At 36.3% G+C, this 24562-nt stretch overlaps 2 protein-coding genes and 1 long non-coding RNA gene across 11 annotated transcripts in view; all 3 read right to left on the bottom strand.

Moving 5' to 3' along the window:
- Window positions 1–24562, bottom strand: part of LOC132863899 (ribonuclease inhibitor-like) — a 201148-nt gene that overhangs the window by 135217 nt on the left and 41369 nt on the right. The window lies entirely within an intron of this gene.
- LOC132864212 (uncharacterized) lies at window positions 1304–3512 on the bottom strand. The gene is made up of 7 exons (XM_060897527.1): window positions 3367–3512; window positions 3158–3275; window positions 2990–3081; window positions 2600–2714; window positions 2189–2461; window positions 1904–2080; window positions 1304–1569 (listed from the first exon to the last, which is right to left on the bottom strand). Exons 1-7 carry the CDS (start codon window positions 3496–3498, stop codon window positions 1400–1402), a joined length of 1077 nt encoding a protein of 358 aa, XP_060753510.1. The 5' UTR covers window positions 3499–3512; the 3' UTR covers window positions 1304–1399.
- On the bottom strand, window positions 19405–20412 carry LOC132864204 (uncharacterized). Its single transcript, XR_009650192.1, has 2 exons — window positions 20271–20412; window positions 19405–20034 (listed from the first exon to the last, which is right to left on the bottom strand). It is a non-coding gene; the product is annotated as an uncharacterized LOC132864204 (long non-coding RNA).

Below are 24562 nucleotides of genomic sequence, written 5' to 3'. Positions count from 1 at the left end.
GTAACACTACAGCACAAGTATACACTTCAATGAACTACAAATTACAGCACCATGTTTTCCCGTCCCATTGATAGAGTGACAAAGGCTTATGGGTAATGTAGTTGTAAAATCTAGTAATTAAATAAAGTAAACAGTAAGTTCAATGAACAAATTAATACTGTATCTAAATATGTTCATTGTGCAAACCTTTTATATATTTGAGAGCCAGGTTAAAATGTGGTATTTTACTTAGAACACTTTTTAAAACACCTTTTATTTTTACAAACTGTTTATATACGCTATATTCAAAAGCATTCACTCGTCTGCCTTCACATGCAAATGAACTTGAGTAACATCTGATTCTTAATCTATAGGATTTAATATGATGTTGGCCCAAACTTTGCAGCTACAACAGCTTCAACTCTTCTGGGAAGGCTTTTCACAAGGTTTAAGAGTGTGTTCGTCCTTATTATAAGCTGCTTATTCCATGTCTATAAACAGGTTTCAACTGTTATACAGTACCCTAATATAGAACACAGGCATGTGGCCACAGTTGTTTTTCCTCAGCCCAGGGATGAAGACCTAAAATTTCATTTAAAGTGTTTAGATGCAAAAGCCTGTAAGTGGTGTTTAAAATTTTCTTCTGAAATGGCCATTTTCTCAGGCTCCTTTGTTCTGTCCATAAATTCCACTTTAATGGCATGAAATAGGTTATTTTTATTGCCATTAAAGTGAATCATCTGAACATAAACATTGGCACCTAAGAAAAATGCTCATTTTATAAAAAACAAAAAAAACAAAATTCCAAATGGATTAGAGGCTTTTGCACCTGAACTCTTCATATTTCCAATATGACTCAAATTTCCTTTGATTATTATTACTCATTAAACTCATGATTATTTAGTGTTGTAGTTGGTGGAGGTCATTTTGAACTATTTTGTAGACAACTGTATTACTGTACAACGAGTTATAAATCTTTGTTGGCAAATATTTTTTTTCTTGGCATATTAACTAATTCTTTTGGCTGTATTTATTCTATATGAGTAAACTACTGAGTAGTTTTATTCATACCAAAATGTCGTATTTTATAAGTTCAGTAAAAAGTATTTTGCAGCCTAGTACTTTACAACTACAAAGAGCCATGAGAAGTAACAAATCATCTAGAGTACAAGTACCTGAAATCTATACTTTAGTACAGTACAGTACTTAGCCTTACAATAACGCACTTCATTTCCATCACTGACTGCTTGTATTTCTATGTATAAAAAAAGACTACACTTTGGTTATATTTATAAAATGACAAAAAGCAGATTTTATTACACACTTTAGATTCATGGTTAAGGTCACTGGTTCACTGTCAAGAAAAAAAAGGTTTTTACATTACAGTTCATCATCAGAATTTTCAAAGTCACTGTCACTGTCAGTCATCAGCTGACGATTTGTTTAAAAAGTTGATGTTCTCAGCTCCAGACAAAACATGCAGGTAACAGTCTCTTGCTTGCACCCTCATATCTCTGATTTTATGTTGCTTTCTGTGGATGATGCTCTGCAGACCTTTTAAACCTTCCTCACTTAGGCCACATTGTGAATCTTAAAAAGAAAAACAAAATAACATTAAGCCTCCATTAGAAACCTTATAAAAAATCATCATTGTTGTGTATGTTTATTAGGGCTTTTTACTTTAATGATTAGACAGGACATGTCCTATGTAGTTATAGGAATATGCACTAGTCAAAACAGTCAGACTCTTACTAACAGTAAAATAAAGATAAGCTTACAGTTGTGATGGCTGAAATAACTTAACTTATAACATTCTTTCTCAGCTATGGAACTGGAACTGTGTTTTAAGTTCATTTTCCAGAAAAAAAAATGGGGCAGCCCTTTGTTTATGCTTATGTTTGTGCCATATATTACAAATTCTTACTTTTCAGACTCTCACTGGCAAACAAGCAGGACAGTTCTCGGAGGGTCTCTGCACGAGTTGAAAGATATTTCCAATGTTGATTCATCTCTTTAACAACAATTTTCTGCTCCTCTTGAAGTCGCCTTAGTGACATGATGATGTCGAATGCCTTTCTTTTTGTCCTTAAATCAACAGTGTCTGGAATGCATGAGAAAAAATTACGTCATATGGGGCTGCAGATTGACATTTGTGGCATTGTGGCTGATGTGTCATTATGTAAAAGAATTGTCAGACTAGTGTACATACCACTGTGTGGTAGCTGCCATGGCCAAGCTGTCTCACCAGACAAAATGGTTTCCAAGCACAGAGTTTCTGTTTTTGGAACCATTATGTTGTATTTCTCCACAACCGATGTCAGGATCCCCTTCTCTTCCCTGATTTTGCGGCGGATCCTGGCACGACCTTTGTTGCCATCTGTATCTTTATAGAGACGCTGGGAACGCCTCTTGATACTCGCCACCAGCACCTCAATTCTGCTGGCCAAAGCATCAACATCACTTGTGGTGGTTGTCGTTGTTGCTGAGAAGAAATTACAACAAGAGTAACAATTACAATTAATTACAACTAAATGTATTACTAGTAACATAAATATTACAGTATACACAATACTGTACAATATAAACACAATATACACACACACACTAGTCATTTCCTCACCGTCTGCCCACTCCTTTACATCATTGACCCAGTCTTCCAATTGGCTCTCTGTCACTGTCAGTTCGACCTTCATGCACTCTAGGTTTTGTAACTGGCTTTGCAGAGCTTTCGTGGTCTGAAATGACAAGAAATCACAGATCGTATAAAAACAAACAAATCTTCAAAATACAGGGTTAATTAAAAAAGAAAACTCCAGCCAAGTCACAAGTATTATATTCACAATCAACTTAGATAACTCACGGTCACTGACTCATTCCATGACAATGCTTGAGAACTGAAGCAATGCGTCATGATATCGGTTCATTCGTTTTAAATAACCCTGTACAGCTTCAAAAATTAATGTCATTCGTTACTGAGCATCTAAAACTAATTCTACTGATTCTATCTTACCTTCTGATATCGGTAGCTCAGTGCGGTGGCCAAATTGTTGAACTTTTGTTGATTCCAGCGCATGGCCATGAGAGTCAGCATGTCTGTGTGTCCTGCAAACACAGAAAATATCATGTTACCATATTCCCCCTGTAATGATGTAACAAGTGCAGTAGAAGGTCATTTTACCTGCTTTAGACATGTGTTTTGTGGTCACTGCAATCCTGGAGAGGAAAGCATTGCACTGTTCCACCTCTTCTCCTAGTGTTAAACCAGCCCCATCCTGATATGCTCCACTCCATTTTACCTGATTAGGAATGAAAAATAATAATATAATGCTGAGAAAGTTTTGATATTCATTTGCAGATTTTATTAATCTCATAGCAAAGTTCACCTACTTCGCACTTAAAATCATGGGCTTTGGCATGGAATACCGAAAGAAAGGGCTTCATGTTAAGAAGGTGCTGGAGCTCTGGGCAGCTTTTTGCAATTCTTTGGAGGTAAGGCCAATATTTGCAGGTCACATCCATACAAAAAAAGGTGATTTGCCTACTAGCCAGCCATTTTTGCAGGTACGGGGGATAAGCAAAAATTTCCCCCCTGTACATATTTAACGCACAGAGTAGCACTCCATGCCGACACACCGCAAGCTCCAGTCCCTCCTCGTCTACCTTGCTAGCAGATCTTTGGGAGGTCTCTCTGGCTGCTGACCACTCCCCTCCACAAACACCTCTTCCACTGATCTATAATATAGAAAATTTGTAGTTGGAGGCAATTGTACTCCTGTATAAAGTCTAATCATCTGTGATTTTACAGTACATGTTTGGATGCCTTGTGAATGTAGTCCACAAATCTTGTCACATCTTCATCCTTAGCTATAAAGACGTCTTCAAATATGGCCTGTTCTTCAGATCTATACAAAAAAAAAAAAAAAACGAACAGGTACACAAAAGTTAATGATACATTGTAATCTAATTTAACTTTAGTGTGCACATTAAATGGATATTTTTTCTTATTAATATTGTTTCAACAGTGTGACATTATACACAGTTTTGGTATAAATAGCTGCATTCTTGAAACGGTAAAGCTTGCGGTTTCCATCTACTGAAACTGCCAGAATATCTGCGGTGCATGCAGGACAGATGAAAGGCTCTTCCTTGCAGATTTTGTCCACCTCAAAGCCTCCCACTCAAAAAAGCTTTTCTGAAAACTGTCTGTGGAGATCTTGCCAGTCTATTAAAAGTAAGGAAACCAACAGATAATAATGTAAAACAAATGCATTAGCATCAAACACCTTTCAACCCAGAATACAGAAAGAACCAATACTGTAGGATAAATAAATGTAATACTCACACGACAAAAGCAGACAGTTCACTGATCCAGCATTCTTGAAAAAGCTTGGCAGGACAGTCCTGGTGCTGCCATCTTCATTTCTTCAAATGAAAAAAAGACATCTGTGGCATAAATTGTGGCAAAGTTAAGGGTCGCAGGCCAGTAGTCACTTTGATTTAGCTCGACCACTCCAGCAGCCCAAGTGGCTTGACATGCCTCACAACTCAACTCAGGCATGTTTAGATCATATCGTCCTGAAAAAATCAAAAACATTTCCACTTTAATGTAAACCTTTTTACATTATTATAGGATTATTTCAACCTTTTTTTACATGACTTTGTATACTTGTTAAACATTACTCAAAAGTCATGTGTAGATCTTACAATGTACTTCAATACCGTTGCTGTGATCATGAGCATGTATAGATTTTTATCTTCACACACTTACCATTCATTGTGATCACAGCAACAGTCTTCCCTGGGCTGACCCTCAATGACTCTGGTGAACAACCGCAAATTTTGTCAGGAACCTCCACAGGCACATGGTGCACTGAACAAGATCAAAGCTGAATTAAGCTCATCTGGATTGACTGAGTAATATAACATTGGAACGATTCTATGGTATTGAAGTACATTGCTGAAAAAGTATACAGAGATGCTCAAAAAGCTGACTGACATGAAGTGTACACATAAATTCAATATCAAACAACAAGAGACAAAAAGGCATATTTAAATAGTAAAGCTTATGAGGACTAACAATTCCTAGAATGATATTTATGTTGTCCAGACACAAACAAGAACTTACCACAATGGGAAAGAGCCTTAGAGGCAATGGCTGGTAGAATCCAGGAGTCATGGCATCTCGGTTATGGAGAACATGTCTGGTGTGCATGATGACATCACATTCAGCACAAAAGAAGGGGCGTGGTCAACAGTCTCAACACCGGACAGCAGCTGGATTGATTCTACACAGTTGGCAGATGTGTGTTACCACAGCCGTGTTCACCAGGCGGGGTCTCTCTGCCCACCACTTCTCTGAAATTAGACTTTGTCTTGTACTCCAGTTTGAGGAAACTAGGAGAGAATCTCTTGAGGTTCCAAGAGCTGATGCATCATCATCTAAAGAATCACTCAGTGAGTGCTGGAGATCTTGCATGAAACACTCTGTTAAAATAGTATGGAATATTAAACACACACACACACACACACACACACACACACACACACACACACACACATATATATATATATATATATATATATATATATATATATATATATATATATATATATAAAATGTAATTTACAGACCAACAGTCTCTGGAGAAAAGGTCACCTCACAGTTAGTGTCAGGAGCATTGAAGTGAGCATCAGTTTTCTGAATGTGATCAGCTGTACCACATAAAAACAATAAAGAACAACATTCAGAACATTTACAACTTGTCCCACAATTTTATCTCCTTATTACCAGTGTAAATTGGTCCCAACTCACTGTTTAACATTTAGTCGAGAGGACTAGCAGACTTTTTATTTCCCAAACCCAAATGTAGACAGTTCAATTGCTTGCAGTTATCTGTATATAAGTTGTCAAATAGATGAGGAAAGCAAAAAAAATGCTTGCTGTAGAAGCAGATCATAAAAAAAGCTGGTTGGCCGCTGACAACACACTCAGAACAAACTGCTTCAAACAAACCTTACCAAGACCAATCATTTAGTGAAGTTTATACTTCTTTACACAAATACAATTTATTTTCATGTTAAAAATCAGTGCTTCTGGTTTGATTGTTTCCATCATATTCCTTGTTTGATACATTCATAAGTGCCTAAACAATCCAGATGTTCAATATATCTTGAATGAAAAATTATACTGACCCTCGTTTGACTGATTCCTGCTTGATCTTGGGTTTCCACACTGTCTCTCTTTCTCCAATGTACCATTGGTTCAGGTGTTTTTACTGGTGCTGCTTCCTCCTCTCCCTGCAGCTCTTGAAGTAAGTCATCAAGACTTTGGAGCTCATCATTGATTTCTTGATGCTCAACCACCAGGTTATCCAGCAGCATAAACTGTTCTTGTAGTTCTGAATCACTCATGGTGAGGGGCAGAAACAGAAACAGACAGAAAGTCGAACAGATACAACACTAACAACAGATGTAAACAGTGAGAGAGAAAGAGACAGAGAGAGAGGGTGAGAGAGAGAGAGAGAGAGCAGGATAACAAGACAGACGTGGCTCTTAAAGGTGCCTTTTGCTATTGTGTGTGTGTGTGTTTGTGTGTGTGATGAGGGGATTAAAATAATAGAGGGATGTTCGAAGCTGGCAAATCTAAAAGACCTAATGAGACAAAAAAGAAAGATTTAGAATTCAGAATTGAACACCTTACATTTTTATCATTATTTTCTTCATCAGTGTTGGCAGATTGGGCAGTTTGTGGTGGTTTTAAATTGTACTATGTGGGATGAAATGGGATTAGACAGGTGGGATTTTGATATTTCTGATGTGCCAAATGACAGACATGGAAAATAGTTTACAACATAGTCACAACCCAACCTTCTTTAGACAAGAACACTTAATTTGCTTTATCATATTGTAAATATGTGATGCTACACAGTATTGTTGTTCATTAATTAATTGTCAAAATTAATTTGTATTGTTATTGCTAAGATTTGTGTATTTACTAGAGTTTTTTGTGTGGATTTGTGAACAATTAGTAGAAAACACACCAATCTGGCAACACTGTTCCTCATCTGAACATTTAGAAATGGCTAAGGTATTAAAGTGCTACTGCCAGTTTGGTAACTTAAAACACACAATTTCCAAATATCATACAATCTCCTCTATTTCCTTGCATGATTAAATGTGGAAAAATAAATAAACAAACTTGAATGTAATTAGCTATATTAGCCTACCTACTACACATTTGGTGCAGCAAGTTCTATTTTTATAATGTCTGCTGTGATTTACTGCATCACGAAACTGCTACCTTTCACTTCTACAGCTTCTAAACACAACTTCTTCACCTGATTGAACAGTTTTTGTTCCAAAAATTATAGATATTGTTCCCAATTATATTAATGAACTGTTCTACTTACCGAGTGGAAAATCGCAATGGAGCATGGGATCTCCATACAATGACGTCAGCGCCAAGCCCTAATAAATAAATAAACAAACGTGGTGAGGGAAGACATGCAGGTAGTTGGTGAGAAAGAGGCAGTTTTAGAGGTGTGAATAAAAACATGACCTGGATTGAGTAGCCCTGCCATAATTAATTTATAGCAAGCTATTTTTTTATTCTTATTTATCGTAGTCCCGATCCCGTTCATAACACAAAACGGACTGCAGTCTGATTCCCAACACGTCACATTTCAACGCCGCAGGTTCCGGTTCAGAGATCTACAGAAGTCTATGGGAACCCCTGCACGTTGAAAAATGACGCTAAAGGGATACCCAGTGCGTCAAAATGTGACTCCAGGGGATCCTGACCAAACGTCCATATGTGACGAGTTGGGAGTGAGAACGTGTTGATTTAGAATCTTTTAGTTCTGAAAGTTAATAATAATAATAATAACAATAATTATTATTATTGTTATTATTATTATTGTTATTGTTATTATTGTTATTATTGTTATTATTATTATTATACAAAAATACTGCCTTTAAGTCAACTTTCAGTACTAAAAGATTCTAAATCTACAGCTCAGCCATAACATAAGCCTGTACTGTCTTCTTGGAATGCTTTGTGGTATTTAAGAGGCAAAAAACATGGACAGGAACTTGGACCTAGAGGACTAGAGGACCTAGAGGCTATATATATATATATATATTAATCAGAATATAAAAGTCTCTCTCTTTAAAGGAGCATGTGATTGCATGAAGAAAGGTAAACATATCAACATGCTCAGAACTGAAGCTTGCCCTGCGCTTTGAACCAATGTTTCCTTTGGACATTTTCTGTCGTTTTCTCTTGTTTGTTTCTTCTCTTTGCTCATTTACATTGTTATCGCGCCCTTCAATTTTGCAGCCCACAAGCGCCCGCGCCCTCAAATCAAAATACCGCTAATATTTTTTTTTTAATGCAAAAATACAACCACAAAATACACATTTTGTTCAATGCCATACAAACAAGAGGTATCAGTCACATACATCAGTCGCTACCAGAAAAGAAAGGAAAAAAAAAGGAAAAAAGTTACAAAAAATTGAATTCTTTTAAAATATCACATGTTAAAATACCGCTAATAACTCCTTGCGTCTCCTTCCGCTTTGACGTAAGCGCGTTGTCACTCACACACACACACACACACACACACACACACACACACAATAATTGCACAAGAACGTGACGGGACTCGTGAGCGTTACGTGAGCGTCACGTGAGCGTTAAAATGAATTAAAAGAGGCTTCGAGACAGAGGAATTTGCCTCGAATAATTTTTGTAGTCGAGTTACTCGAGGAATCGTTTCAGCCCTAGTTCAAATTGTTCAATCATCAAAACAACTCAGATCAGTTTATAATGACCAATTCTATACTCCCAACAAAGGTGATTTTACTGTGGAATTTTGAAGTAATTCCCTTTTAAAATCATTACATTGATTACAGCATTAAATGAATATAATTCAGCCAGTGGGCAACATTTAATCCATTATAAAATGAAAAATTCACATTGTTTGTTGTCGTGGAAGTTTTGAGGTTTGAGAGAATTAAAGCATAAAATCTCACACTATAGGCACGGGCAAGAGTAAAAAAGGTTTCACGGTTTATTGTGTTCAGCTGTGCAGAAGGACCCAACACTCCACGTGTAACATGAGAGAGGAAGGGCCACCATCATTAATAACACCAGGATTTTATAGACAGGATTCAGACAAACAGGACATGTAACATCATCAACCATTGGCTTAGAAGCATCGCCTGCTCATCTTCTGACCAAGGTCATCTGTACCTACCAAGGTCCCACAGGAAACGTCTGCTGGAAGCTGTTTTAGGAAAACAACTGCAATCTCTAGTCACAATAACTACCAGCCATGAGAAGCATAGACGCATAGAAGGACAGGTTCTTATGAACATCTCTAAAGTGAACATTTCCACTACAAAGTGGAATCACTTCTGGATGACGTACTCTAGGCTTAAAATAAAGATTAATCAAGCATTTTATTATGGATCACAATAAATGAGTAGAATTGTCATTTTATAAAGGATTGCAGACATTTAGCTTAAAACCCCACAGTAAAATTGTTTGATGGTTATTGTGAGCATAGAGGAGGTCATGTGAGATGGTTTTATTAACTAACATTGTGAAAAATCCATTTCATAATGGAATAAAATGATATTGCCAGATATGGTGACTTTGAAAAGGAATTCTAAAAGAAAAACTGCTTTGTCCTACACTCTAAAAAACGCTGTTTTTTTTTTTCAACCCAAATGCTGGGTTGAGGCCGCTGGGTAGGACTTTGGGCTGTTTAAATCCAAGTTTGGGTTGGAAATTGTTTTGAGCTATAACCCAGCGACGTTAAAGAGAGCATGCACGTCAACGTGAAAATCGGACAACACCTGTGCGAGAATCCGCCATCTTCTTTGTGTCTTCAGATAAAAGTGAGTGAAATTCTGTCTGAAACGTAAGTTATTCAATATGTATTTAACGATGTTCATAGCCATAAAAAAATCTGCTTTACTGTATAAACTAATGTTATAAGCGCAATTTAGGCTTTCAGTCAGTTAAAGTGAGATTACCTCATGGCCAAGTGACAGCCCCGTGCTCCGACTCACGACAGATCCCAGATCAGTGAACAGGAGAGCGCGCGTGGTATCTTCATCAGAGCTCGGAAGGAATAAGGTAAATGCTTTTTATATATTACTTGCGTACGTGTTAAATCTACTTTATTATAAATGATTTTGTGTTAGATACGGGTTTGATACGGCGGAGTTTACTTGATGGCAACCATCTGCAAAGTGCAAAACCCGAAAAGTGAATACTACAAAAACAGTCAATAACTTCACTGTAATACACTGTACTGTCACCAGCTCACACATCACTGTAATACACTGTACTGTCACCAGCTCACACATCACTGTAATACACTGTACTGTCACCAGCTCACACATCACTGTAATACACTGTACTGTCACCAGCTCACACATCACTGTAATACACTGTACTGTCACCAGCTCACACATCACTGTAATACACTGTACTGTCACCAGCTCACACACATCACTGTAATACACTGTACTGTCACCAGCTCACACACATCACTGTAATACACTGTACTGTCACCAGCTCACACATCACTGTAATACACTGTACTGTCACCAGCTCACACACATCACTGTAATACACTGTACTGTCACCAGCTCACACATCACTGTAATACACTGTACTGTCACCAGCTCACACACACATCACTGTAATACACTGTACTGTCACCAGCTCACACATCACTGTAATACACTGTACTGTCACCAGCTCACACACATCACTGTAATACACTGTACTGTCACCAGCTCACACACGTCACTGTAATACACTGTACTGTCACCAGCTCACACATCACTGTAATACACTGTATTGTCACCAGCTCACACACATCACTGTAATACACTGTACTGTCACCAGCTCACACACATCACTGTAATACACTGTACTGTCACCAGCTCACACATCACTGTAATACACTGTACTGTCAACAGCTCACACACATCACTGTAATACACTGTACTGTCACCAGCTCACACATCACTGTAATACACTGTACTGTCACCAGCTCACACATCACTGTAATACACTGTACTGTCATCAGCTCACACACATCACTGTAATACACTGTACTGTCACCAGCTCACACACATCACTGTAATACACTGTACTGTCACCAGCTCACACATCACTGTAATACACTGTACTGTCACCAGCTCACACATCACTGTAATACACTGTACTGTCACCAGCTCACACACATCACTGTAATACACTGTACTGTCACCAGCTCACACACAACAGCTCTTTTCGGGTTTTGCACTTTGCAGACGGTCCCTTGGAATCTGTCTCTCAGCCGTCTGCACATAGAGACTTGTGTATTTTGTTCACCAAGGAGGAAAGCTGATATTGAGGAGAATTGTGTTGTAGCTGCGTCTCTACATTACTATAATACTATAATTACTATACTATAAATACTATAATTATTACTATAATACAGTACATTTTCTACGGTAGAAAAGAGGTGTTATTTGTGTAATAAAAGCGTTTAGCTCAGGAGTTATTGACTCGGGAAACTCCTATCTGTGAATATGCGGCCAACTTTACTTAAGTCCATTTTATTTGTGACAAACCCAGAATAATTTGGATAATTTAGGAGCAATTCTTGGATAAAATTCCTTTTGACTGACATTAATATTTTCTCTGTAATTAGTTGATGGCAGTAAGCAGTGTTCCCTGGTGTGGCAGTTTCTACACACTGTGGTGTATGGACTTCCTGGTGAGGAGACACCAGCAGTAAGAGTTCTGCCAGCATTCATTTTTTGCAGACAAACTGTAACTTATTTTTTTATTATTAATTAAACTGTGTATAGTAAATGTGAATAATAAACTTTTATTATTATTACTGTGACCTGACTGCTTCATTGGATTCTGTGTTCTTTTACTTGTTCACTGTTACATGAAATGTTCTCATATTTCACACACATTTAATTGAAAGTAGATTTTTTTTTCAGTTTGATGCACGTTCATTATTCTAAATTCTTCTATTTTTCTTATACAACACTGCTATTACATTGCAATTTATTGATTCTTACTGATGATTCTTATATCTACAGATATTGAGGTTAATGTGAATGTTATTAAATGTTTTCATATTTTAAATTTGTATTCTTAAAATTTTCTGACTGAAGTCAGTGATGCATTTACTGTGATATTTGATACATGTTCATAGAATGCGAGCGTTTTACATGTTATGACGAAATCATCTCCGTCTATTAGACATATTATATATTAGATTTAAGGTTTGATATTTTAGCCTAGACTTCCTTTAAAAAAATAAGAAAACGTGTATTAATAAAACGAAGGACGACATTTTATTTAGATCACTTAAATTGCTTCCACATACTCCCGTGTTTCCCGTGGGCGGGGTTTGATTACAGTAAGTATTGCTGTAGATTCATTATTTTAATCACTTAAATTTCTGACCCATTTTTGGTTAAATTCAACCCAGCAGTGTCGTTATTTTTAACTAATAGTTGGGTTAAAATCACAACTCAGCATGCTGGGTTAAACATGATAACCCTACTAGTTGGGTTAAAATAACCCAGCGCTGGGTTGCCAAAATAACCCAAATTGGGTTGTTTTTAACCCAGCAGTTTTTAGAGTGTATCCTTAAAATGAGAAGGGTTGTGAAGTGTTATTTCTACTGTGAATTGTTGTGTATGAGATTGTTTTATATCAACTTATTGTTCTGTACTGTAGGAGCTCGCGGACGCTCGCGTTCCTCTTTCAGCGCTTTTACCGCTAAGTATGTAAAAGCCGCGCCCTTCCAATACACGTACGGCTAGTTTAAGCATGCTTATAGAAAGAGCGGCTGGTTTAAGGAATTAAAAGTACGAGGCTACAGATTTAAGAGGCGGTGCAACATTTACCAAATTTCAAACTTAAAGTTCATGCAAACAGATATTAATAGACAGGTTTCAGTCAAATATTTATGGTTTATTTAGCAAAAGTCAGCGTTATAAACATGAATTTAGGAATCAAAATAATAAAAGATAGGCTACTACACCAAGTTGTCAGAGGAAATGTAACTTGACCAAGTTTTGGAGAAAAAACAGAAAACAATTAACCATTAGTTTTTATTTATTTATTTTATTTAACCTTTATTTAACCAGGTAGAACTCACTGAGATTAGAATTTACAGGTCAAGATGAGAAGCAGTACAAGTAATTCAATAACAGACGTACACAATACAAAGTTTTTATAAGTTATATAGTTATTACGAGATCTATCCTTGAAAGGTTATCCTATGCTTCTCAGTCTTTAATTGTGAATCAATTAAAAACAAACTATTTGAAACATAGTACATATCCAGTTAAGTATAAATAATTCAACAAATACAAAGACAGTGGCAACAACCCCACCAAAGCATAACCTCCATTTGTAATAAAATTATATATTATTTTATGTAAAAAAAAAAAAAAAACAGTCCATTAATATGGATTTTAACCAAGTTGTTTCCAAACGGATGGTCATCATGCCTCCTGCGGAGTTGCCAGATGGCACAGGGGGCAAGCCACACTTTTGACATTTTATGAACTATGCCTATAGAATTTATTCAATTCAATTCATGTTTATTTGTATAGCGCTTTTTACAGCAGACATTGTCTCAAAGCAACTTTACAGAACATAAACATAGAACAGAAGGTAAACAGAGGGAAAAATATACAGAATTATTATAATGAAAAAAGAAAAATTCAAGATTATTATTAGATATGTATAGTTCACAATGTGTATGTATGAATCATTATTGAATGTAATCATCAGAGGAAAAAGACAACCAACCAACATAACTTATCAAATCATTGCATAAAGCATTCTTTTGTATTATTTCATGATTTGTAAGTTTGAAATTGTTTTGTGTCATTCATTTTCTGTGGAAGGGGACACAAACTAGGATGCACATTGCATACTGCCAGGGGGTCTCATGCTGATACAGTTTTAGAACCACCTAATGTCTACCACATTCTGAAATAGTGATGGTGACCACTGATGTGGACATTCAGACTGAAATTAAAATAATCTACAACATAATCTTTTTTATTACTGTACATTAGAGATGCTCGAATCATAAACGTCACCCGAATCGGCAGCTTCGATATCATTTAATCCTTTTTCAATGAATGCTGTTTTAAATGAACATTCATTTATTAAAAAAAGTGAATTATCATATCTCTCATATCCGCCTCTGAAGTTGATGTGGATGTGGCTTCTGGGGTCTGTGTGGGAATCCAAGGAAAAGAAAAGAAACTTTTATTTTCCTTAGGCTTTATGTTCATCAACACCATCAAGTCTGCTGCGCTTTCCACTGTTGTGTATAACACCAAAACTCTGGGTATGAAACACAAAGTGTCTGGTGAAGTAATTAAATCCATGTCATACAAGAACAATACTTCTGTACCTCAAGACTACACAATTGAGACCTCCAAAAACAATCATACAAAAATCCTCCTGGTCTGTTAATGTCAGATTAGAATTATCAGTCAACCTGAACATAGAAGCAGGAATTCCATTGCTTGTGAAAGGCAGTAATGCATATTAATTTAAAGTTGGAGGTGAGTGTACATATGCTTCAGAGACCACTAAAGAGAAAACAGAGAGCATCTCATTTCCTCTTAAAGTTCCTCCACGTAAAACCGTGAATGTGTGCATCACAATTAGTGCTAAAGTCTTGCTAAAGTCAAGCTCCCATTTACTGGCATCATCAAGATTACCTGCTGTAATGACGCCATGCTGGGGGGAAGTCGTGACCTAATGGTTAGAGAGTTTGACTCCTAACCCTAAGGTTGAGAGTTGCCAACCTACTCAACCAACCTAAGGGCACCTAAGGTCAAGGTGCCCTTGAGCAAGGCCCTGACAACTGCTCCCCGGGCTGCACAGCATAAATGGCTGCCCACTGCTCCGGGTGTGTGTTCACAGTGTGTGTGTGTTCACTGCTGTGTGTGTGCACTTTAGATGGGTTAAATGCAGAGAACGAATTCTGAGTATGGGTCACCATACTTAGCCGTATGTCACTTTCACTTTCACTTTCACTATAATACCGATGGAATCTACAAGGGTGCCGCTTACTCTGGTGTAAAAGTGATTGTTAATGAAAATAAAAAGATTTTAGCAGTCTAACAAGATTTAAATTACATTCTATAAATATTTCAACCAGAAAATGTTAACCACATTTTATATGGTGGGGTTACACTACTTCAGCATATTTAAAATTATTAATGTAAATTATGAAATGTTACTTTTGAACATTTTGTCTACTTTGACCATAAAGTGTAACACAGTGTTCCACACCGTACTTATGTCAATATCAGTGACAAATATTACCTATTCTTATCTATTTCTCCGAGTTCTCTGTGTTTGTTTCTACAATGTGTGTACTCATATTTGTAGTCAGCGACCCACAACTTTGATTAATAAAACATTCTTTACAAAACATTTCATTTTTTTGCTGTAAGATTTGTATTTAATTCCTTTTACTTATCAGGAAGATTATATTCTGTTAGGATTTCAATCACTAAAACCCTTCTCAATTGAAACTAATGCTTTGACTCCTGGACTGTTCTAGATGCTTCCCGAACCCAAGCGTCCCAGTGAACCGTGTCTTAACAAAGCTAACACAGAACACAGGAAAACCTCTGGAGAAGCACAATGTCTACATGGCTGGATGTGCTCTTTATCACTATTGTAATTAAGTCTTACTTTAACTTGATTAAACCTATTCAGTAAGTTTCTTTTCACTCAATTTCTTAACACTGTATCACTAAAACTTTGGGTCCAGCAAAAAGATGCCCTTAGTTGTGAACACGTCTAAAAAATGAATGAAAATCCTTGGTCTTGTCATTTCTTGGGTTTGACTGACGATGATAATCAGAATATTTGAAAATCTCCTACAATGAGATTAACTGCAGCAGGAAAGTGACAAGTATTTTTTTAAAAAGTGGGGAAAAGAGCAGTAGCCAGATATTATTTACGAAAAAGGAAAGAAAATAAAAGTGTGTAATTTAAACACTGACACAGGCAAGAAAAATTAAGTATGTCAATGGAATCAGGTAACATATTGATTATTTTGTGTGCATTTTCTGTCTTGCTGCAGTTAGTTTTTAAAGTGAACGCATTTTCTTTCGGTATTAAGACTGTAACTGACATCGAACGCAGTTTATTTTATTTAAATGGGTTTCTTTATTGTTATGATGTTTTTTGTTTGAATACTTTTCCTATAGAAACTGATTGAAAGGCAAAAGACTTTTATTATGAAAATTGTGACAGAGAGTGATGCACGAAGAAGGTGCTGCCAGGCACATGCTGAAACAGGGAAAGTTTTTGTTTTTCAAGCAACAACTTTGATAGAAAGAGACATCAGGTACAAGATAAAGTTCTCCTGTTGTAATAAGCGGCCAATGAAGTAAGTTCTGTTAATGATACATGTGATTTATTTGTATTTCTGTTTGTATTTCTGTTCAATAATAATAATGTCCTTTGTATTTTGCATTTGTCTTATTTTCTTATCATTAGTTCTCACTGCATTTATTGAGTCTGATTATCCACCTGGTTGACAATAAAGCCAGTGAATCAAGAATTCCATACTCTGATGGAAGCGTGGTTGTGAATGAATCAAACAAAATGCTTGGTGCAGCCTAACAAGCTTTGAATTCAATTATATAAATATTTTAACTGCAAAATGTGTACACATATTTGATAATGTTTAATAATCAATGTTACAGATGTACAGTATGGGACGTATTTAGTGCATTATGTATCACTGTACTCAGTATCTCAGTAAAGTTCTTGCTGACTGGAGCTGTGTGTGTGGAACACTGGAGTCCAGCTGTGACTTATATGATCTTGCATCTTCATGTTTATCCTGCATTTGGTGGAATGGGTGATTTTTTTAGTTGACTTTTTCAAAATCGGTAAACCAATGAAAACAGTGATTTGATTTATTCCACTGGTCTACCAATGGTGCAAAACCACATTTTGTTGATTAATGCGATAAATCTTTATAAAACATTTAGAGTAATGAATAAAACATTTAAATTCACGTTTTTAAATATTTAGTTTGACTGTAGCTTTGTGTCACAATTTGATTCTTTCTTCTCTTCAGAAGATTATAATCTGTTATAATTTCCATCAATAAAATTAGTCTCAATTGAATCCAATGTTCTGACTCATTTTTTTCTATAATTATGTATTATTCTAGATTCTTCCTGAGCACTACCACTAAACAGTTTTCCTTTTCGAAGTTTAAAACCATCAAAAGGTCTGCTTCAAGTCCCAGTCTTCCCAGTAAAATGTTTCTATATGCTGGAGTAAATAAACACTAATACACTTCTTGAGCATTTTTAAACAAATTAATGATATTATTTTGACTTAAGTAAAAAAAATTATACTTATACACATTCTGCACTTTTTTATACTTATACACTTTATTATCTATTCCTTTAGACCAGGGGTCGGCAACCTTAAACACTCAAAGAGCCATTTGGACCCATTTCCGACAGAAAAAAAAACACGGAGCCACAAAACCTTTTTGACATCTAAAATGAAAATAACGCTGCATATGTTTTTTACCATTATGGAAAGTATAGAAAAAACTGCAGTGCGTTGCATTTATGAAATCAAAAATATTGCTGCAATCAAAATACAAAAATATTTTGAACAGTTTGAACTAACCTTAAGAAAAAAGACGCTGGGTTGAAGGTTACTTTCAAATAAAATGTTCAATGTCTAATTGAGTCCTCTTCGTGTAATTGAGTCCTCTACGCACACACACCGCAACTCCAATTTTTTTCGGTAGTTGTTGCGTTAAATCTTACCCAGATTTTTCTGATTGGCTATCATGTAGCCTCTTTTTTTGATTGGCTGATAAGTGTTAGGCTCGACTAAGAACTGAGACACGCTTGATTCCTGCCTGGTTCCATAGAGACAGCGGTGCTGACTGATACATTTTGGGCGCTGAGGCATATTAAATATATGATAAATAGTCAAAATAGTTTTTCTGCGTGAGAAATACAATGTGTGGTGGGAGAGCGTGATAAAAGACCGAAATATGTGACTGTCACTCTCAATGCGTGACACTTGAGAGCCCTGTATGACATCAAAATTTTAACTTGCCGGCTGCAGCAAACCAAAAATGCGTCTGCTTCTGTGTGTCGGATTTTGCAAGTCGGCAGTTATGACGCATATTTTGAGCGACAAAAAAAATTGAACACGGTTTATTTTAATGTTACAAGAGCATCATAATCTTAGTATTTAGAATTACATTTTTTAAAAAACTAACTAACTAAAATAAAATAAATTGAAATTAAATATGTATTTTCCAAATCTACAGGGAGCCGCAGCTGAGGGATGAAAGAGCCACTTGCGGCTCCAGAGCCGCTGGTTGCCGACCCCTGATATAGACTTTGGCCATAACATCTACTACATAACACACTGTTCCATAACGTACACATGTCAATATTAGTGACACATGTTACTGGTAGCTACTTAACCTTATCCAAGTTCTCTGTAGCTGTTTAATATAGAGTACAGGACACCTGGACATCACAGCCATGTGTACAGTATGTCCCCAAAGTGTTCCAGCAAAACTGAAAGTAAGCTGTTGACTATAATATGTAAGATTTCATTTCACTGTAACTAAGTGGCTTATACCTGTTCCTGCATCTCAATGCTCCTGTGTACAAAGCCAGTACCACAAACCAGTCCTACCAGAACAACACTTCTGTAACTCAAAAATACAAAATTAAGACCTCCAAAAAAATAATCCAAAAAACCTCCTGGTCTGTTAAGGGAAGTGTGGAATTTACATTCAGCCTGGGAGTAAATGCAGGAATTCCATTTTTGCAGAGGGGAAATCAAGATATGAATTAACTATTGATGTTGAGGGTACATATGCTTCAGGGACCAGTACAGAGAAAATGGAGCTCACTGTGTTCTTCAGTTTTGGTGGAACACTTTGGGGACATACTGTACACATGGCTGTGATGTCCAGGTGTCCTGTACTGTATATTAAACAGCTACAGAGAACTTGGATAAGGTTAAGTAGCTACGAGTAACATGTGTCACTAATATTGACATGTGTTAGTTATGGAACAATGTGTTATGTAGTAGATGTTATGGCCAAAGTGGACAAAATCTAAAGGAATAGATAATAATTATAGTGGAGAAGGTTTATAAGTATAGAAAACAATTTACTTAAGTCGAAATAATAATATGAATTAGTATAAATTTGCTCAAGTAGTGTATGAGTGTTTGTTTACTCCAACATATAGATACATTTTACTGGGAAGACTGGGACTTGTGGTAGTGCTCAGGAAGAATCTAGAATAATACATAATTATGGAAAAAACAAGTCAGAAGCTTAGTTTCAATTGAGACTGTTTTATTGATGTAAATCATAACAGATTATAATCTGAAAATGTCAAAAGAAAATAATCAAATTGTTACACAAAGCTACAGTCGAACTAGATCTAAAAATCACCAAATGAGATGTTTTGTTCATTACTCAGAATTACTATAGAAACGGTGGGATGCACCACATTGGTAAGCTAAGCAGATAGCATCTTGACCATGATGAAGCCGAAGGAATTAATGGCAGCCCCAGAACGTCCTTGGATTCCAATGCATTTCCCAGTGGCAACATCAACTTTTACTTCTGCTTGCAGCGTACCACTTTTCATGCTTGCATAGAACTGATTCCCAACATTTGTCGTGAATTTGATGGCACCCAGATGTGTACCATCTTCATCTGGCCAAAGTGAAAGGGAGGTAAATATCTCATCTTTTTCAAATGTAAACTCCCGCTGACTCCCAGCCATAACACCAAACTGTCCTGACCGGTCATCAGTAAGCCACACCATCACGGCTTTTATCTGAGAATCACCTTCCCAAACCTGGATCCTTTTCAACAAGGTTCCAGTTTCAATGCCATTAAAATTGAAAGGTTTTCCTCCCGTTCCACCAACTTCACGTATACTGGTCATCTTGTTCTTAACCTTAAAAAGACAAACATTTCAAGATGGATGAAAATAGTTCTTCTGATAAATGGGCATGTTTATGATGAATTGTAGTTAAGATAATAAAATGCCTGAAGCATGAGCTACTGCGGCCTAAGCTTTAATAATATGAGTTAAACATTATCATATACAGTAACTATAATGCTGTAATACTATAATCTACATATACAGTTAATAACCTACATAATGTAATCAAGAATAAACTGCACACTTACAAGTAACTGAAGAAGCAGGTAGCAAAAATGCCTTCTTTAAAAGACGTCTTGTGAAGGATGCAAGTTTGTGGATGAGACAGAAGCTTCGTGCTCTCGTATTTATACCAAATAAAGAGGGTGGTGCTGAGCCTTACATCACACTTCCAAGTAACAAGTGTGTGTGTTTATGCTGTTAGTTGGAAATCAGATTTCACAAGCTTTTCACCCCTCACTGCACAATAAAGTGGTTTATTATTTAGTGAACATTCCTTTGTGCCACTCAACCTTGTGTTTACATCTTAACACGGAATCATGGTTTCTGTAACAGATACAGTAGAATTTGTCTCCAACTGAAAAAACTTTCATTCTGTTTATAATAAAGCATCAAAAATCTACAATGTCTTCTCTATTGCATTAGATAGAAGCTCTATAGGCTTTAGATCAGGGTTTTGGGAATGTTTTATCAAAAAGCATCTGGTCTGCATTGGATCATTATCCTGCTTTAAAAAAATCACATTTCATCAATAAAACACAACCTGACCAACACCAATGTAGTAACAAAAAGATCCAGCCATGTTCATATGTGTAATTTAAAGTACCCTGATAGATGAGTTTGCCATCAGACTCCTACATCTTTACATTTTTAAATGCTGCTACAACTGTTTTTGCAGAACAAACAGACTGTATACTGGGCGGTGCTGTCTTTATATATCTGTATTGTAATTTATTATATTGTCTGTTTGCACTGTCTCTTTATGTCGATAGATTAATTAGTTCTGTGTTGTCTCATGTTGGTCGGTGTCTTTATGTAGCCCCAGGGTCCTGGACAAACGTTTCATTTCACTGTGTACTGCATCAGATATTGTATTTGGTCACAATGACATTTGAAAGCCGCTCAACTCGACCTGATCGTATACTGTACCATACTTACGTACTTATACATCAAGCACAGTTATCAGTGTGCCTAAGCTGGTGGTTAAGTAACTATTCTAAAATAAACTAAATTTTAAAGCTTAAAATGCACAATGGGGCGATTTACTATTTAGATACTGATGTAGGTAACTGCAAAATTGAGCACACAAAGGTCTTTGTCAGAGATTAATTTCCTTAAACTCTGAGAAGGCATAATGAAGTGGTTTATTCTTTTGTGAACATTCATTTGTGTCACTGAACCTATTGATGACATCTTAACACAGAATCATGGTTTCGGTTACGGTGGAATTTTTCTCCAAACCAAAAGATATTCAGTCTGTTTATGATAAAACATCAAAAATCTACAATGTCTTTTCTATTGTATTCCATAGAAGCTCTGTAGGCTCTATCAAAAAGCATCTGGTCTGCATTGGATCATTGTGAAGGACTCATGTGAATGTGAATTTCAGTTTGCTGATAAGAGCCCAGAAGGATGTTTGGGTGATTTTTCTGGATATCTAAAGTTTGTATTCTCGTGTTTCAGGAGTGATGTTCTTGTAGGACATGGACTTGATAACTATGTCACCACCCAGTACAACACAGACTCTTTAAATGTTTTCTATCCGTCTTTGATACGTGGTGTTTAAAGTGTGTTTACTCTCCTCAGCTCAACTCTTACTGTATGGAACCTCACTCTGTGTCTGAGACCCCTATGTTACACCATCACTAACATTTAACTTTGGGATCAACAGACTTGTTTTTATTTATTTATTTATTAACACAGAAGTGGAGACCCTAAGATTTTATTGACATCACCCAGGACCCTGGTGCTACACAAAAACACACCGACCTACATGAGACAACACAGAACTAATTAATCTACTAACATAAAGAGACAGTGCTGGATGGCTGGATCTTTTTGTTACTACATTGATGTTGGTCAGGTTGTGTTTTATTGATGAAAGGTGATTTTTTTTTTAACCAGGATAATGATCCAATGCAGACCAGATGCTTTTTGATAGAACTTTCCCAAAACCCCGATCTAAAGCCTATAGAGCTTCAATCTAATGCAATAGAAAAGACATTGTAGATTTTTGATGCTTTATTATAAACAGAATGAAAGTTTTGTGGTTTGGAGAAAAATTTAACTGTATCTGTTTCAGAAAACATGATTCAGTGTTAAGATGTCATCACGAGGTTGAGTGACAAAGGAATGTTCACTAAATATTAAACCATATTATGGTGCTTTCTGACATATGCTTTCGGAAATGACTCACTGAGGGTGAAAAGCTTGTGAAATCTGATTTCAAAATAACAGCATGGACACACACACACACACACACACACACACACACTTGATTACTTGGAAGTGTGGTGTAAGGCTCAGGACCACCCTCTTTATTTGTTATATTACATTATGTAGGTTATTAACTGTGTATGTAGATTATAGTATTACAGCGTTATAGTTACTGTATATGATAATGTTTAACTCATATTATGAAAGCTTAATTCTGTTCATTTTCTAGTACAGTGTGTTTTGTCAGTGCATTAATCATTAATAAATAAAATTTGTTAGTACTGGTAAAGTAAATTGGTGTGGCAAAAGAGACATTAAGCTCTGTAGGACTCCACTTTATCACATTACACCTTGTTTATTAGTTACTTCTGATGTCTGAATACTGATTTTTGAAATTTAGTAGTAGCAGTTAAGCAGTAGCTGATGTTTATGAGAAGTAAAATAACTTGTTAAAGAAACAAAGTGGTCTCAAGGAACTGAGTGAAACCAAAAATAGCTTTGTGTGTGACTGGATCATTTCCAGTTACTAACAGAGGGGTCAGGTCACCACACACTCTTAACAATTAGTTTAAATATTTTAAGTACTTTATTTGCCGGTAGCTGCCCTTATCCAGAGTGAGTGGCATTTAACCTCAGTTTATACAAATGAGGGTTAAGGGCCTTGCTCATGGGCCCAGAAGTGGCAGATTTGTGGACCTGGGATTTAAACTCACAACCTTCCGATCAGTAGTCCAACAATTTAACTGCTAATCTAACACATACCTTCAATTTCAAGTACTTCAGTGATCTCATCAAAAGTACATTTGTAAGACATTTCAGTGCTGCTAATAGATAAACATTTTTCTGAGTGGAGTGATAAGTCATATATAATGTCCATGTTTAAATTGGTACACATTAAACTGCTAGGATTCTCAAAACTGACAGTACCGTGTTCACATTGCTAGAAAGTTTCATAATGACAAAAGTTGGTACAGATGATTTCAATTCAAATTAAAGACATTTTAATAAAGTTTGTTTAAGCTTCTTTAAAGGAATATGTGGGGAGGAAATCTGACTTTTTTTTACTATGACATTTTGGTAAATATTAGTGTGTCATCTTTATTAATAGATTAAAGTGTAGTAATTTTTTAAAAATATTTCTGAATTGGAAAAACACTAAAAAATGCGCACTTGCTTTTTCCACCTGTTTCAGTGATGAATTCATGACCTCCTCATGACAGTAACTGTAACTGACAGGATAGACACATGGAGAAATACCATTTTTACTTTTTCAATTCTTCACTGTGTTCTATAAAGAACTGTTTGTGAAAAGGTGGATGATATTTTAAATTGACAGAAATAAAAGTGTTTTAGTAGCAATAGTGGTGTGAACTTTATTACAAATCAAATTCCCAAACCCACTTTAATTGAAACTCTGAAAGTCTTGTAGATATTTTATTGTATTTAATGTTTTATCTAAAGTTTGTGATGATTTTTAGAGACTTTTTATTTATGATTTATTTTGATTCATTTCTTTTTTGTCAGTCATTTTACCTCATTTTTTTCCGAAATGCTTTTCCAGTGTATTATTGCTAAGCAAATTTCACGACCCATACTAAGAATTCGTTCTCTGCATTTAGCCCATCCAAAGTGCACACACACAGCAGTGAACACACACACACAGCAGTGAACACACACACCGTGAACACACACCCGGAGCAGTGGGCAGCCATTTATGCTGCGGCGTCCGGGGAGCAGTTGGTGGGGGGTTCGGTGCCTTGCTCAAGAGCACCTCAGTCGTGGTATTGCCGGCCCGAGACTCGAAGCCACAACCTTAGGGTTAGGAGTCAAACTCTCTAACCATTAGGCCACGACTTCCCCTTTCCCCTTCACTACAGTTTTCTAGAAATTATGAGAAGTAAAATAACTTGTTAAAGAAACAAAGCGTTCTTAAGGAAATAAGTGAAACCATAAATAGCTGTGTGTGTGAGACTGAAACATAGATTATTTGGATGATTTCCAGTTACTAACAGAGGGGTGAGGTCACTACACGCTCTTAACAATTAGTTTAAATATTTTAAGTACTTTATTTGCCAGTTGGTAGATGCATTTGGCATTTGGTAGA

Source organism: Tachysurus vachellii, chromosome 21 (assembly GCF_030014155.1).
Source record: "Tachysurus vachellii isolate PV-2020 chromosome 21, HZAU_Pvac_v1, whole genome shotgun sequence".
Lineage (NCBI taxonomy): Eukaryota > Metazoa > Chordata > Actinopteri > Siluriformes > Bagridae > Tachysurus > Tachysurus vachellii.
The sequence above is the reverse complement of the archived record's forward strand: the minus strand, read 5'-3'. Positions and strand labels throughout refer to the sequence as shown.